Genomic DNA, 14640 nt, shown 5'->3' with positions numbered 1-14640 from the left:
GAGAGAGAGAGAGAGAGAGAGAGAGAGAGAGAGAGAGAGAGAGAGAGAACTTGTTTTAAAACAAAATGCAGTGAGAACATTTTTACATATATTAAAGGTAAATTATTAGCGTTACTGAGTTTGATGTGTTCATTTTCTCACAAGCACATTCTAATCTTATTTCACAACCCTCATCTTAACTTGTCTCCTGTTTTGAGACATTTATAACTTCTCACCGGTCACTCTCCTCTCCTCATGTTCAACAGGGTAAGGTTCACTTGGAGATGCGATTGAATGAGGTGATCACAGTGAGCGGCTCAATGGGTCAACACTTACTAGTCCGGTGAGTACCACGGTTCCCTTGTCAGTCAAAGTGAGGATCTAATCGTGCTGGTTGTCTTATGAACTGGGAATGTTTGCAGGGAATTTGAAATCAATAAAGAAAAACAAAAAAATTGCCAAAGGGCTTCACATAAGAGGATCAGGTATGCATACATTCAGATGTGCCTTACATTATGTGTACATACAACAGACACAGAAAGCACAGGCTGCATTCAGGTGTACATGCACTGCAAAATCAGACTGCTTTCCCATTTTCATTATGATACTAGGATCAAAGGAAGGGGGATTTAAAGAGGCATATAGCTGTGCTTTGCCTGATAATATAGTCCAACTCTAAACATTTCTTCTCAATAGTTCAGACAGAGGTGTAAGAGAGAAAAAAATAGTTTAAAAAGTAGTTTTCGTTGATATGATCATATTGCATGTCAATCTTAGCTTTCAGTGGGTTGTTTTAGGTTTTGAGTGTTTCACAATATTACTTTATCTATCAACTTTATTTTGCATCTGTACGTCAGACATCAAAAGTTCGTCACTGTTACCAGACAAAGATATGCGAGGATCGTCAGCTCATTGAAGGATAAGGTTGAGCATGTACACACACACACACACACACACACACACACACACACACACACGTATGTGTGTCCTTGTCAGACCTCATGCTGTTTACATATGTTGTTTTGCATCCACCATTCATACTTGGAGAGCGAAGGTAATGAGGAGGAAGTGATGGCATCTGAGCAGGAAGCCTGAGCTTCTCACACTGCGACCGCTGTGGCTTTCTGCTGCCGTCATTCACCGGGCCTCTTGTTTGCTTAAACCGCCACCTGCTCACCATCCCGCTTCATCATATGTGCATAGATGATGATACCTTTTTACCCACCGGACCGCACAAGGTAGCGAAGTGAGAATCAAAGGCGTCAAGCTTATCATTTGCACACTGTAGTCATCCTGTCGCGGAGTCATTAGTCACCAGACATGGTCAGAGCGCAGCGAGGTTGAGGGTTGAATCGAGAGATGCAAAGGAGCCTACAGGGAATATCGTCATGACAGCCTGGAAGATGATGCACAAACATCCTGACATCGGCTGCGGTCGTCTTCTCCCTCTGGCCTCACTTAGTGGCAGGCCGAATTCATTCTTATTCTCCGGTGCCTCCTGCTTAGCAGCCACATCCTGTTTAGGGTGTCTACAGTGTGTGTTTGTTGACACCAGAAACAGTTGTGTTCCTGTGTGACACGAGCCAAACATCAGGGCAAAGCACTACTTCTAAATGAAGAAGCAGCACCACTTCATCAATGCATTGTGCTGGTTCGTGCTGCTGACAAAACCTCTGGGACTTTGCAGAAATGTCATTTTTTAAATAGCGATCTTGATGCCAGATTAAGGCGAAGTCTGAGAACTGATAAACTGGAAAAAAAAATTAAATTGCAACCAACCTCAATAGCAATATGTTTGCCTTCTGTGTCGAGCTCCATGATACAGTGAATGAATCAGTGCTACATCAAAACGTGATGAATAAATAAAAATACACACATCCTATGTCATGTGTGAATTTAAACTAAAATTAGCATTTTGTTCTGAATCAACATAATTTAGTTAGCTTTATACATGAAGGACAACATTTACCTTCAGCGTTACTGGTGTTTGAAGTTTTATTTTGCATTAATGATACCTATATTTCATTTACGTAAAAAGTAATGAATGTGCGAGTAATGATATTACAATGGCATTCTGTTTTTTATCTTTTTGTGGGCAATTTCTTGACTTTTTGAACTTGTTTTTTAAATTTGTAGAAGTTGATGCCCACTGACTGATCAGACATGCACGTCGATCAAGTTTGTGTTCGGGAACCTTCGTTGCTTCTGAAATAGTTGAGTCCCATTGTAACACAGTGGCCCCTCGTGGTAAAGGGTTCTGTTTCAAGTAAACCTCTTCTTATAATACTTCAGACTGTAGCGGTTTAATAGCAACAGCATTTCCACTCAGTCATCTGTTGAACCAACAAGACATTATTTACTATTTATGCTGTCAAGACACAGTGTTTGGTCCCTCACCACCCTCCTGCTGAAGTATTTAAATTTAATGTTTTTTTTAAACTATTGCTTCAACTGGTGATGATGATGTAAATTAACACGGTACTAAAAATCTTGTTCCTGTTGTGTCCATGCACAGTAAATGTATTAATTGTGTCCCTCCCTATCGCTTTGTGAACTCCTCCAGGATAATAGAGTGCCAGGGACTGCCTTTGATCAGTGGGCAGAATTGTGACCCCTATGCCACCGTGTCACTCGTTGGACCTGCCAGGTAACTTTGTTACACGTATGCCACAGGTTTTACAGCACACACATATGATGATATTCTTTACATGCTTTAAGTATAGAAGCAGCAGGTTTTCTCATTTTTAACGATCTAATCTTGAGAAAGCCGACGGAAGCCATAACAATTTTGTCTAGATCACAAGATAAAAGAGACTGATTTTTTTTTTTACTGATGTTCCTCAATAATGCTTTGTATAAATGGATGTGATCTTGATGCAAAGAAAAAAAACGTGGTTTTGCTGATGACACATTTTCAAATATGAGTATCAGAGTTTCTGTGATGTGTCCCCTCAGGGCTGACCAAAAGAAAACGAAGGTAAAGAAGAAAACCAGCAACCCTCAATTTGAAGAGACCTTCTCCTTTGAGGTACATCCTGTTTGGCTTACTTAACACTGCGACACTCTTTGTATACGTAAGCCTGTAAATAAGCCTCGACGTGTTCACCCTCAGGTCACAAGGTCCGGCAGCTACTCTAAGAAGTCTCATTTCCAAGTGGAAGAGGAGGACATTGAAAAACTTGAGATCAAGTAAGTTTGTTGATTTATTTACTTATTTTCTCTCATCTGTGCGTTTCACTTTCTGTGACTCTCTCTCTCTCTCTTTCTCTCTCTCTCTCTCTTTCTCTCTCTCTCTCTTTCTTGTTTTCCCCTCTATAGTCTTGACAGAAGAAAAATTATTTCTTAACAACTTGAGGACAAAAAACGTGAATTTAGATGTGGTGTGTTCTGACTACTGATAGAGAGCCTTGGTTTCTGGTTAAGGATATGTGGGGCTTCCGTCACAATGGATTCATAGCTCACTTGGTAAGACTAGACAGATTCGAAGGTAAAAACACTCATGCATGGTTTTGAGGTTTGGATTTGAGGTGATGTCATTGCACGGGTCTTGTTTTCGCTTTTTACGCACCGAGCAGGTAAGCACCACTCGAGTTGTGACATTTATTTTGTCCCTTTTTGCCTAATTGGAATTGGGTAGTTGTGCGTTTGTGCTGCACACACGGCAACAAAAAAAAAAGTGTGTTACTCGACGTACATGTAGTTCAATGCTATATATTCATATATGAAATGCATGTCTCACTTTGCAGAGTTGACTTGTGGAACAATGAGAATCTGGCTCAGGATGTGTTTCTGGGGGAGACGCGGGTCCCGGTCAAGATCCTTGGGAATAGCCACGTCCACAAAGCCTGGTAAGGACCAGACAGAAGATGATGTCTTTTCATTTCTAACATCATTATCCACTAGGAGTGTAAACAAATACAAATACATTCATGTGCATTACATTTCTTTTTATCTTCTGTCACACGATTTCACCAATTTGATACAAATATCTGCTGAACTCACTCTTTGCTGTGGTGGTGCCAGTGGATCCAAAAACACATTTAGAAATCAAAGAAAAAGGCGTTCCTTATTACTCCAGATCATGGGTCATAGATCCATATTTTCACTATTCCTTTCCACTCTGACCATAACACAAACACAAACGCCTGTTTAACAACTTTTATTTAGACTCAATTTACACTTTTCTTCTTCTTTTGGAAGATGGGGTTCAAATATAAATCCTGCTTTATTGTCCGATTGATTTATGTACAACAGTACAATTTTAATATTTTGTGAGCAGCTAAATCTCTACATGTAAACATGACTAGTTTAAATGACGGTAGAAAACTATTTAACACAGAAGAGGAAGCAGTCCACACCATTTCCGGCCCCTTCTGGGGAGACCGCACTGACTGCCAGTATAAATACTAGGGCTGAAAATGAATGGGGCCCATTTTAGATTTTTTCAGGGAAGATAATGGAAGACTAGAAGACCTGTGCAGCATACAAACACCACTTCTAGCTCATGTTTATTAACCAGCAGAAATCCAGGTTTTTTAGAAATATTTCTTCATCAAACAGGATCAGCCTGTGTCTTTGGTAGAGTTTATTAGACGGCGGAAACATGAGGGACAATGATGGAAATAAGTCCAGGACTGTCTTGTTCCTGCCAAAGTCTGTTGTGTGTCTTAATAAGATCTAACATTGTGTTCAATAACCAAAACCAAGCCTGACACAGTCACCTTCTTTGTAACTAGATCAGGTTCTTGCACCGGAGGAGCTTCATGTTTTTGAGTCTTTTAGTTTAAAAAACTCCACCCTGCTCACCCATTAAGACGACTTGAACGCTTGAGTTCTTCCGTGCTATTACAAGGTCATTTGAGAAATCTTCCTTGATTTCTCAGTGTTTCTGTTGTGTGGGTGTTTCCTAGCTCTGTGTCAGTGTAGGTGATATGGGATTATGCCAGATAGCAATCTGTTGGTACATGAGGGCTGTGAGTCGTGTGCGTGGGTGGCTTTATGCACGGTGGCAGTACCTCATGTCCTATGTTTATGCTGGAAGCCGTCCATGTCTCTCACATAAAGACCGTTCAGCTTCATGAAATCGGTACAGGTGATCCGTTGACTTTTTGCCGAAGAAGCGTCGCTGTGCCTGTGTACCGTGATAACGGATAAAGCGGCTTACGGACAGGCCTACTGTATGTATCTGCAGCTTTTTGAAGCACTGCAGTTCAACTCCGCATTTCATCATTTTGTGTTTTGCTCCACCTGTTGGCTTTCAGAGAGACGTGCATGCAGCAGAAATATGAGCAATGTTCTCTTAATCAAAGTCAGTTAACAAACCCTTTGATTTTTAAGTGGAAGTTCTCGACTCCACTGGAATTGTGAAAATTAGCTGGAACAATAATAAAGCAAATGTTAAACGACAGCTGTCTGGTTTATCGGTAATCATCAGCTTTGTTGAGTCGTACTTTGGACCCCCTTTACGTAGCGTCTGAGCTGCTTTCATCTTGTTGACGCTTCAGAGCTACGGTAAAGCATCATCTAGGTGTATTAATGTATCGCTAATGGTCTTATTGAATTCAGTTCTGTTTTATCAGTTTACAGGGAGTTTTCTTGCTCGTTGAGGAAAACATCTTAAAGGATCGTGATGCTAATTTCTTTCCAAAGGAAGCGTCATCCCAGTTAGAAAACAATGATATATATATATATATAAGCCCGAGCATTTCCATAAAGTCAGTCATCTAAATATGACTATCTACAAGGTTATTTAATTGTCATTGTACAACAGGCTTGCACAAAGAAATGCAGATTGCGGTCCCATTTTGCTACTCAACAAAACACACACAACAAAAAATGGAGGGGTGGAGGATGAATTAAGGAGTCTCACAGCCAGAGGAAAGAAGTTGTTTTGAAGTCTGGTGGTTCAGCAGCTGATACTCGTGTATCTCTTGCCAGATGGCAGCAGGGTGAAGAGGTTGTGCCTGGTGCGGGTTTTGTCTTTTAATATCCTTTCGAGTTCTTTGCAGGCACCTCTAATCACCGATGCTCAGTAGACGCGTACCAATGATGTTCTGGGCGGTTTTAATCACACGGTGTAGAGCCCTCCTGTCCTATGCCGTGCACATGCCGTGCACATGCTCCTCTGTAAAACGACTACGACTGAAATATTTCTCATATCCATTGACTCTGTAAGGAGCTTAAGCATCTCTGTGATGTTTAGCAGCTTCACGGTGCTGTATCCATAAACTATTCACCAACCTGCATGTTCAGCTGTCCTTTTTTATGCAGAACGATAGTTGCATGCACAACCCGTCCTGTGTTTCGGCAAAGCATAAGGTAAATGAGTTTTTGATTGATAAAGATGCTTTTTTTTTCGGTCCAATAAAGTTTAGGGAGCATTAATCCCACGTGTAGATACTCTCCATTCTTTTCCTTTTAGCTGTCTCTTTTTGCCGGTAATATTGGTACGAGACAGTTTTTATTGTGTTGAGCAGTTTGTTTCAGGTCAGCAGGATCAACCGTCCCTTCAGCTTCTATTTTCTGAACGGGGTAGTGAACTTAAATCATTCGGCCCCTGTGTAATTCTATGTAAGGTTGTTTTTAGGTTTTGTACTTTTAGGTTTTCTCAGGTTAATCCTGGTTGGTTAATCCTGACATTGAAATGTATATGTTTTTACATGCATCACAGCACAGTGATGTGGTGTCTGTCTTCCTGTGGTCTAACAGGTATCTCCTCCAGCCCAAAGGGAACGGCAGCAAGTCCAAGTCTGATGATTTGGGATCCTTGCGTTTGAAGCTGACCTACATAGAAGACACAGTGCTGCCATCTGCCTGCTACACACCACTCTGCAACCTGCTGCTCAAATCCCCAGATGTGAAGGTAAAACCTCCGAAAGAACATACACAATTGTACGTTTCTAGTTTAAAGCAATCACAGAATCTAGGCCAACGTACACGGAAACCATTTAGGGGCTTTTAGTAGATAGCTCATGGTGGTGTAGCTTTCCTTTGTGTGGCCCAATCACCTCAGTTTCTAAAATGCGCTAAATTGTAATCATGGAATTGATCAGTTGCTGATAATGCTGTGTTGACGCTGTGTATCTACACCTTTCAGCCCATCTCGGCGTCGGCCGCACACATCTTGGGGGACATCTGCAGAGAGCGGTACGAGGCTGTTCTGCCCACGGTTCGACTGCTGCTCCACCACAATCGCTTTGTGCCTTTTGTCTCTGCTGTGGCAGCACTAGAGCTGGACAACACTCAGTGAGTACTTGCACGTGCATGGCGTCCGGAGAAAAGCCTGGTGCTCGAAGCGTTACACGGCAAATGGAATCCTTCTAACAGGAGCTACTTCGTTTTGTTTTAATTCTACTCACACAGGCGTACCTACAGTACAGTACAGCACAGTACAGGTATATACTGACATGTAGATGATATGTGTAAGCACACATTTTTCCTTTGACAAACTGAGCTAAACTGTCAAACCTTTAGATGCTGAAACACAAGGGCTGATATATTGAGGATTGCTCCAGAACAACACAAAATAACTAACTGTGAAATGGTCTTTTGTCAAACCTGGTTAACGTTAGTGGCATATTTCTGTGTCCATGCAGGGAGGCTAACACTATATTCCGTGGCAACTCACTGGCAACACGCTGCATTGATGACATGATGAAGATTATGGGAAAGAATTATCTGGCAGTTACCCTGAAGCCTGTAATAGATGAGGTATGAGTAACCCGGACACGCACGCATTCAGAATAGATGCTAGAAAGGCCATAAGTCACTGGAGTCAGTATGGAAAACTCCCCTTAAACAGCTGCCTTTCCGCTGCAAACATGGAGATGGAAGTGGTAGGTTTGGAGTTTGTACAGAGTACAGAGTACAGAGTACTGCATTGACTGCCTCTTTTTCAAACCTATCTACTAATTAATAGTGCTTTATTTGTGGCTTTTTAAGTCTAGTTTACCTCCATCTGCAAAATGTTCCATATTTTATTTTTGGTCGGCTTAAAAATAATTTTATTTCATCGACATGTCTGAAACAAATGTCAACAGTACTCTTACTCGTCAGCTCCTGTTTTTCTATGCTCAAGATAATAGGAATAAGAAGGTCTTAATTTCTTATTAATACATTGACTCTAATTGTTTGTTGTTGTTTTTGTCCTTTTTAACCTTTTCATAGATTTGTGAATCCAACAAAACATGCGAGATAGACCCCGTTAAACTGAAGGAAGGTGACAACACGGAAGTCAACAAGGTGAATGCACTCGACGAGCAGAACTTCCTTAAGTTCTTCTGATAAATCCAGTAATCGGACTATGTGTCTGACTTTCCCGACCATCATCCATATCATTTCGTTGGCCTTTTCCTTTTAAGATGTTTGGTTTTCTCTCTTTTTACTGATGTGTTTTTCTTTTGTTTTTGCCTCTGCAGGAGAACCTTCAGGGTTACGTCCAGAAAGTCTTTTCCTCCATCACCCAGTCAAGTTCCAGCTGTCCCCCACTTATGTGTGATGTCTTCAGGTCACTGAGACACTTGGCCTGCAAACGCTTCCCCGGTAAACGCCAGAGCCTGTAGTACATTTTTTGCAGCCACTTGGTCAGAGAAATAATCATTCAGACATCTAAAAGAGACATAAAAACAGACCCAGCGCAGACATGAAGCTGGGAAGAAGGTGTTAATCCGTCTGTGTTATTTCTTCCATTCCTCTGACATTGTGAAACTGTTCAGCAGGTCACTGCTTATTGTTCCAAGGAACGTAAATATGTTAGTGGTCCCCTGCACCAAACTGATGTTTTAATATCACTGTGTGCTGCAGTTTATTTAATTTCGGTAGCACATGGAGTTCCACAGTGTTCACCCCACGGAAGAGTTACAGGATAGCCTCAGAAAAAAACAAGGACAGTGTCGTCAGAGGACTTGACACGGCTCTAAAACTGGGCTTTTACTATGTAGCTCAATATCAGCAGCTTGGTTCAACATAATGAACACAAGAGCTTTTATAGTGTGTTATATTCTGTCCACTCCCTGTATGTACACGCTAGAAACATTCTTGGTATATTGGTGATGGTTAAATGTCACCCCTGTTGTTTTTCCTGATGCCATGTTCTTTCTCTCTACAGCCGACCCACATGTTCAATACTCGGCCGTTAGCAGCTTTGTTTTCCTGCGATTCTTCGCCGTCGCTGTTCTTTCTCCCCACTCCTTCCAGCTCCGTTCCCACCATCCTGTAAGCGCATGGCTTTGGCACCATTTAAAAACAAATACGGGAGAGCAAATTCACATACGGGCCTATATACAGTACGTTGTCGTCATTGTGCACTTCTGTTTTAATTCCAGGACCCTGAGGTTTCCCGCACACTCACACTCATCTCAAAAACAATCCAGACGCTGGGCAGCTGGGGTAGTTTGTCGAAAAAAATGGTAAGATCACCCGTAAGGATGAGAAATTCTTATTAGCCAGTTAAAGCAAAGTGAGAGGACGGGTAAATGGATGTATTATTCACTTTGTAGGATCATGACGTTTTAATAAAGCCGTTTATCATTCTACGTTTAGAGGAACACTGAACAGTGTTAAATATAGTCTGCTGCGTAGTGAATGGAAAGTACTGGTACTTTATGTCTTTAACTGTCATCAAACTTTATCATCTGTCTCATGTATGTCTTTATTTCTCTTTCTCTTTGTAGTCTAGTTTCAAAGAAACCTACATGTACGACTTCTTCAAATCATTCCAAGAAGACAAGTGTATAGAAAAAGTTAAAAAGGTATTTTGTGATTGTACTCAAAAGTCCGTAGAATGCGAATGTTTATTTATTGATCATTTGAAATGGTTAACACTCAAATCATTGTCAATGCTGTTTTCCAGTTCCTTGATGAGATCTCCTCTAACGTCAGCAAAGGGTCCAGTGGGCTGGAGGACGCAGTGGTCCTCAAGGAGGGGTGAGTGTTCATCATGAGCCGGGATCAGTAGGAATTTAAGGGCGGGGAGCTCATGCTCAAAAAGTGCTGGATCTCACATTTACCATTGTGCTAAGATTTATTCAAAATCAAAACAATGGCATATTTTTACATGACATTATTCAATTTAAACTAACCCAAAACCCTTTGTTTTCCTCCAGTAAAACATGGATTTGTTTGTTTAACCTCAATCCTGTGTGTGTGTCTGTGTGTGTGTCTGTGTGTGTGTGTGTGTGTGTGTGTGTGTGTGTGTGTGTGTGTGTGTGTGTGTGTGTGTGTGTGTGTGTGTGTGTGTGTGTGTGTGTGTGTGTGTGTGTGTGTGTGTGTGTGTGTGTGTGTGTGTGCGTGTGTGTGCGCGCGCGTGTGTGTGTCCTTCTAGGGAAGTACAGAAACGAGCCCAGGGGAAAAAACGCCTTGGCAAGAAAAACTTTTCAAAGAGATGGCTCAGAGTGACCAACAGGGAGCTCTCCTACCACAAACAAAAAGGTGAGACCAGTTTCTATCATCTCGTTCTCCAACCACATACAGTTTCATCCAGAACTCGCAGCATAATATAAGATCAAACTGACGGGAGATGGCTGCATGCAGCGCTTTCTATCACGGTGTCGTTCTCAATACCACCACCAGGTGGCGCCACAGTCATCCGATCCAACACTTAGTGGAGGTGCCAATAGACTGGCTGGATTTATTTGCCAAAAGTTGAGATGTAAATGTTATGTTGTGTATAAATAGTCAGACTCAGAAATTGTCATCAATGGAAAGCCTGCATACTTCAAAAAAGTCCACAAAGTACTCAAACTGATCATCTAAACAGTTAACAATTGTGATTAACGAGCAAATCATAGGTGTCCCAACACTGTTTACTTTGTCTTAACTGATTGATGATGTTGGGTTCTTAATGTTAATGGGGGATCTAAGGAAAGGATCAAGAGTGTTATGCTCTAGCTGGATTTATTAGAGAGGGATGATGTGATGATGCTGCTGGTATTATACACCCCAACTCGTCTCTCTTTTCTCTCTATTGACCGGAAAGCACTGCAACTTCATGTCCTGCAAAACCTCAATAAAAGAAAAATTGATTTTCACTGTGTATTCTTCTTGACAGATTTGACAGAATTACTTTTTTGATTTCCAGGGAAAGAGGCCCTCTGCATCATCAATGTCAAGACTATCCAGGCGGTGGAGAAACTAGATGAAAGTGCCTTTAACCGCAAAAATGTAAGCCAATTCCTCTCTGACACCCAATCATTAAAGCATGGCCCCATTGTAATGGATAGCAGCCAGTTCCCCAAGTTGCAGTAATGAAATGATGATCGTATTGTATTGGGAGTCTCGTGAGCGTCGTTGACGTCTTTACTCCAAGAATTTGAGAGTGTCCTGGATATGACCTGGGACGGGATGATTGGTAACATCTTAAACTGCTTCGTTTCTCTCGTGTCAGATGTTCCAGGTGGTCCACTCTGAGAAGCCTCTGTATGTGCAGGCAGGAAACTGTGTGGAGGCCAGTGAGTGGCTGGAGGTCCTGGGCCCGGTCAGTCGCTGCAACGAGGGACGCTTCTCCACCTTCCATCCCTCGAATTACACCAGTGGAGCCTGGCAGTGCTGCAAAAACCAGAGTAACAACGCACCGGGCTGTAAGCCCTGCACAACGTGAGTCATGGACATGTGTTGCCGATCATAATAAAACACTTGCTCAACTTGCTCTCTACTGTTTTGAAACTCTGCTCCTGCTGGTTGTAAATTTGACCAACCATGTAGATGCCACTCCAGAGCTGTAATGAAAACAGTCATGTTGTGATATAAACTCAAAACTTTGGATCAGTTAGGTGTGCAGCTGCCAAACGGCCGTTGTCTTTTCCCAGGAGCTTCTCAGTTTTTCCACATGTGGATCGACACGCATGCAAACAAAGTGCAACACTCTTAAAGTTACAATCTCAACGATCTCAGTTTTATGCACTTTAGTGGAGCCTATGGCGACAAACAGTGGTTCCAGGTGTGTGTTTTTGGGCTCTCACTTCCCAGAGACGTTGATGTGATTTTTCTAGGGGATGTCACCACAGACACCCAGTTCATTGTAGTCTGGGCCACAGGGCTCAATCTCCATTGTGTCACCTAACCACTCTGTCCGACAAAGACTTCTGGACCCAGATATGTAGGAATACCTTTACAATGCCTCACTCACCTACAGATAATTCAATACTAAGTGATTCACGGAACGCACATCACCCAACACGAGATGTATAAAAAGGGATTTTCAGATTCATGATAGGTGAGCACGATGAACACATCAGACAATAATTTCCACTCGGCTCTGCCCACCACGTCATTACATCTGGAAACGAGTCTCCGACAGGATATCCCTCATTACGAGCCGTAGCACCTCTCTGTCTGCTCGGTGACCTCTACAAACCCATACTCGCCAACTATTCCGCTCACTGGAAAACAAGAAACACAAGAAACATCATCAATGGTTCAACCTTCTCACAGAACATAGTTCCGTGGAAGGAATGTCGCCACCAAAACCACACCGTTAAAAAAAGAAAAGAAAACCTGGGCCCCTTTTTCAGTCTAAACTAATTAGAATATAGTATCCTTCGCTTCTCTCTGCTGATCCCTCCTGGATGAGATCCTCTGACACGTTTCCTCTCTCCTCTTTCAGCACCGTGCTGGCCAACCTGCAGCTGGACATCGACTGCGACCGGGAAACGGAGAGAATTTTCTCTCTCCTCTCCTCGAACGATACCAAGCTCCAGAACATGGAGGGTCAGTGTTTGTTCATGACTTCATTACAGTGAGAAGGATTTGATGATTACACTCCTGGGCAAATGTCACAAAGACCACTATTGGATTCTTGGAGGCATTACGTCATTGTTAGAGATAATGTAATGATTTGTGTATGCACGTGGTACTTGTGGGTCAGTGTAAGTTGAGAAAAATAAATGTTTTTAATTGTTTTGGCTCTACTCTTCAGGATGTTGGATTAGCTGTTAAAAAAACAAAAAAGGCTGCACTGTGTAATGATGTGGTTCCTGTCTGCAGACGCATGTGCCAGTATGGCGGTGTATCAGGGCCCTCAGCGGGAGCAGGAGGACTACTCCAAGTTTACCATTCAGGAACCCAAAGAGACCTTTCAGACGCTCAAACAGCTCCGAATCGTCATGGAGGAACTTCAGAAGCAGCACAACATCAGGAGTGACACCACGGCGCAGTACGGGAGCCTGTAAGTCTGTTGTATTTGTACTGCAATACTTATGCATGTTTGTGTGTATGACTTTGTATCCGTAGCTTTTATTTTTTTTTTTCCCCTGTAAGTCCCAGCGATGCAAAACTAAACCAGTATTGTTACTGCTGCTCCCACTCACACAGAGATCAGGAACTCATCTTTGTTATCCTTTCTGTTTCAGGGACAACCCCATCGTAGGGAAAACCTCTTAACCTCTTTGGAAGGTGTGGCCTGAAACGGCCATAGCAGCAGGTGTCGGAAGCCTCCACGGTCCTAAAGGAGTCACTGGAGTTGTCCCAGTGAGAGCAGAGCGCCCGCTGTGTGACCAGGAGATGCACCCTGACCTCCAGACAGCATGAGTCCACTACAGCAGTGACCGCCTAAGAAGGGGAATCAGAACGAGCTTCTCTCCTCTGTCCTTGAAATGAACAAAGCCCTTTGGTGTTGTCGTTTTCTTTGGCAGTGCGTCGCCTCATCTCCTCCCCTCCTCTGGTCCCTTTTTAAAGACTCTTTTCTCGTCTTAATTTATGTCCTCTTTGACGTCTATGGCTGTTTTTTTAAAAAGGCATCATTACAGTAGATAGTGTGTGTGTGTGAATAGGCTGCTAATCTTTTTTTTTATTCACCAAATTCTTTTCCACCAAACAGCTGTGATGATGCTCTCTCAAATCTTTTTGAAGTTTTTCTCTGAATATCTGTCTTTTTAGAGTTGATTTAATAATCATCGTTGTCTATTTGAGCCCCGTTTTATCTTTCTCTACTCTTCTAAGGCCGGTCCACAGCAAGAACGATAACTATATCAATAACTATGAGAGCTGATTAACGGTAATCTTCTGTAATCAGCGGGGCCACGAACGCGTCGCACGCTCCAGCTGGGTCGGATGTGACGATCTGTAAACTCAGAAGGATTTTGATTGGCTGTCGGTGTTTCTATCGTGCATCAAATCGCTCTGAAAACGATTCCAACGATGCTGTTTGTTGTGATAGTTGTGGCATGGACTCCTCTTTACGGTATATTTATAGTTCTTGTTCTAGGTGTGGATGGCCCGTAAGTGTCCGTTCTCTTCTGAACAGTTGTGTGTGTGTGTGTGTGTGTGTGTGTGTGTGTGTGTGTGTGTGTGTATCTTTCAGAGGACAGTGGAGTAGATGGAACCGATCTGCCTTACTTTGATGGATGTTTCTTTCACATTAAAAGCTTAGGGAATGATGCAGAAGCACTTTAAATATTTGGAGCACTCCAAATGGAAATGATTAGATACTTGTTATCAGCTTTCCCCATTTTGATCAGTTCCATGATCTTGAGTAATCTTTTTGTTTAATTTGTGTATAATTACATTTATAGCCTGTAGATTTTAAGATATTTTTCTTGACCAAAGACAGTTTCATTTTTTTGACTTGAAAAGAATAATAACGTATTTTGAATACAAAGGTTTAAAAATGGAGAAAATCATATATATATATATATATATATATATATATATATATATATATATATA

The 14640-nt window shown here is 42.0% G+C and overlaps 1 protein-coding gene across 1 annotated transcript in view; it reads left to right on the top strand.

The window, feature by feature from the left end:
• Positions 1-14591, top strand: part of rasa2 (RAS p21 protein activator 2) — a 23967-nt gene extending 9376 nt beyond the window's left edge. The window contains exons 5-24 of the mRNA XM_031860700.1: positions 246-322; positions 2543-2626; positions 2935-3007; positions 3092-3168; positions 3726-3827; positions 6688-6841; positions 7076-7224; positions 7575-7689; positions 8146-8220; positions 8397-8520; positions 9086-9192; positions 9303-9386; positions 9651-9728; positions 9830-9903; positions 10301-10407; positions 11057-11139; positions 11363-11571; positions 12581-12684; positions 12961-13141; positions 13326-14591. Of these exons, the coding sequence (XP_031716560.1) occupies positions 246-322; positions 2543-2626; positions 2935-3007; positions 3092-3168; positions 3726-3827; positions 6688-6841; positions 7076-7224; positions 7575-7689; positions 8146-8220; positions 8397-8520; positions 9086-9192; positions 9303-9386; positions 9651-9728; positions 9830-9903; positions 10301-10407; positions 11057-11139; positions 11363-11571; positions 12581-12684; positions 12961-13141; positions 13326-13356 (2088 nt within the window). The 3' untranslated portion in view covers positions 13357-14591. The remainder of the gene's footprint in view (positions 1-245; positions 323-2542; positions 2627-2934; positions 3008-3091; positions 3169-3725; positions 3828-6687; positions 6842-7075; positions 7225-7574; positions 7690-8145; positions 8221-8396; positions 8521-9085; positions 9193-9302; positions 9387-9650; positions 9729-9829; positions 9904-10300; positions 10408-11056; positions 11140-11362; positions 11572-12580; positions 12685-12960; positions 13142-13325) is intronic.
• The last annotated feature ends 49 nt before the right edge of the window (positions 14592-14640 follow it).

This window comes from Anarrhichthys ocellatus, unplaced genomic scaffold (assembly GCF_004355925.1).
Source record: "Anarrhichthys ocellatus isolate YVR2014 unplaced genomic scaffold, GSC_Weel_1.0 scaffold24, whole genome shotgun sequence".
Classification (NCBI taxonomy): domain Eukaryota; kingdom Metazoa; phylum Chordata; class Actinopteri; order Perciformes; family Anarhichadidae; genus Anarrhichthys; species Anarrhichthys ocellatus.
The sequence above is the reverse complement of the archived record's forward strand: the minus strand, read 5'-3'. Positions and strand labels throughout refer to the sequence as shown.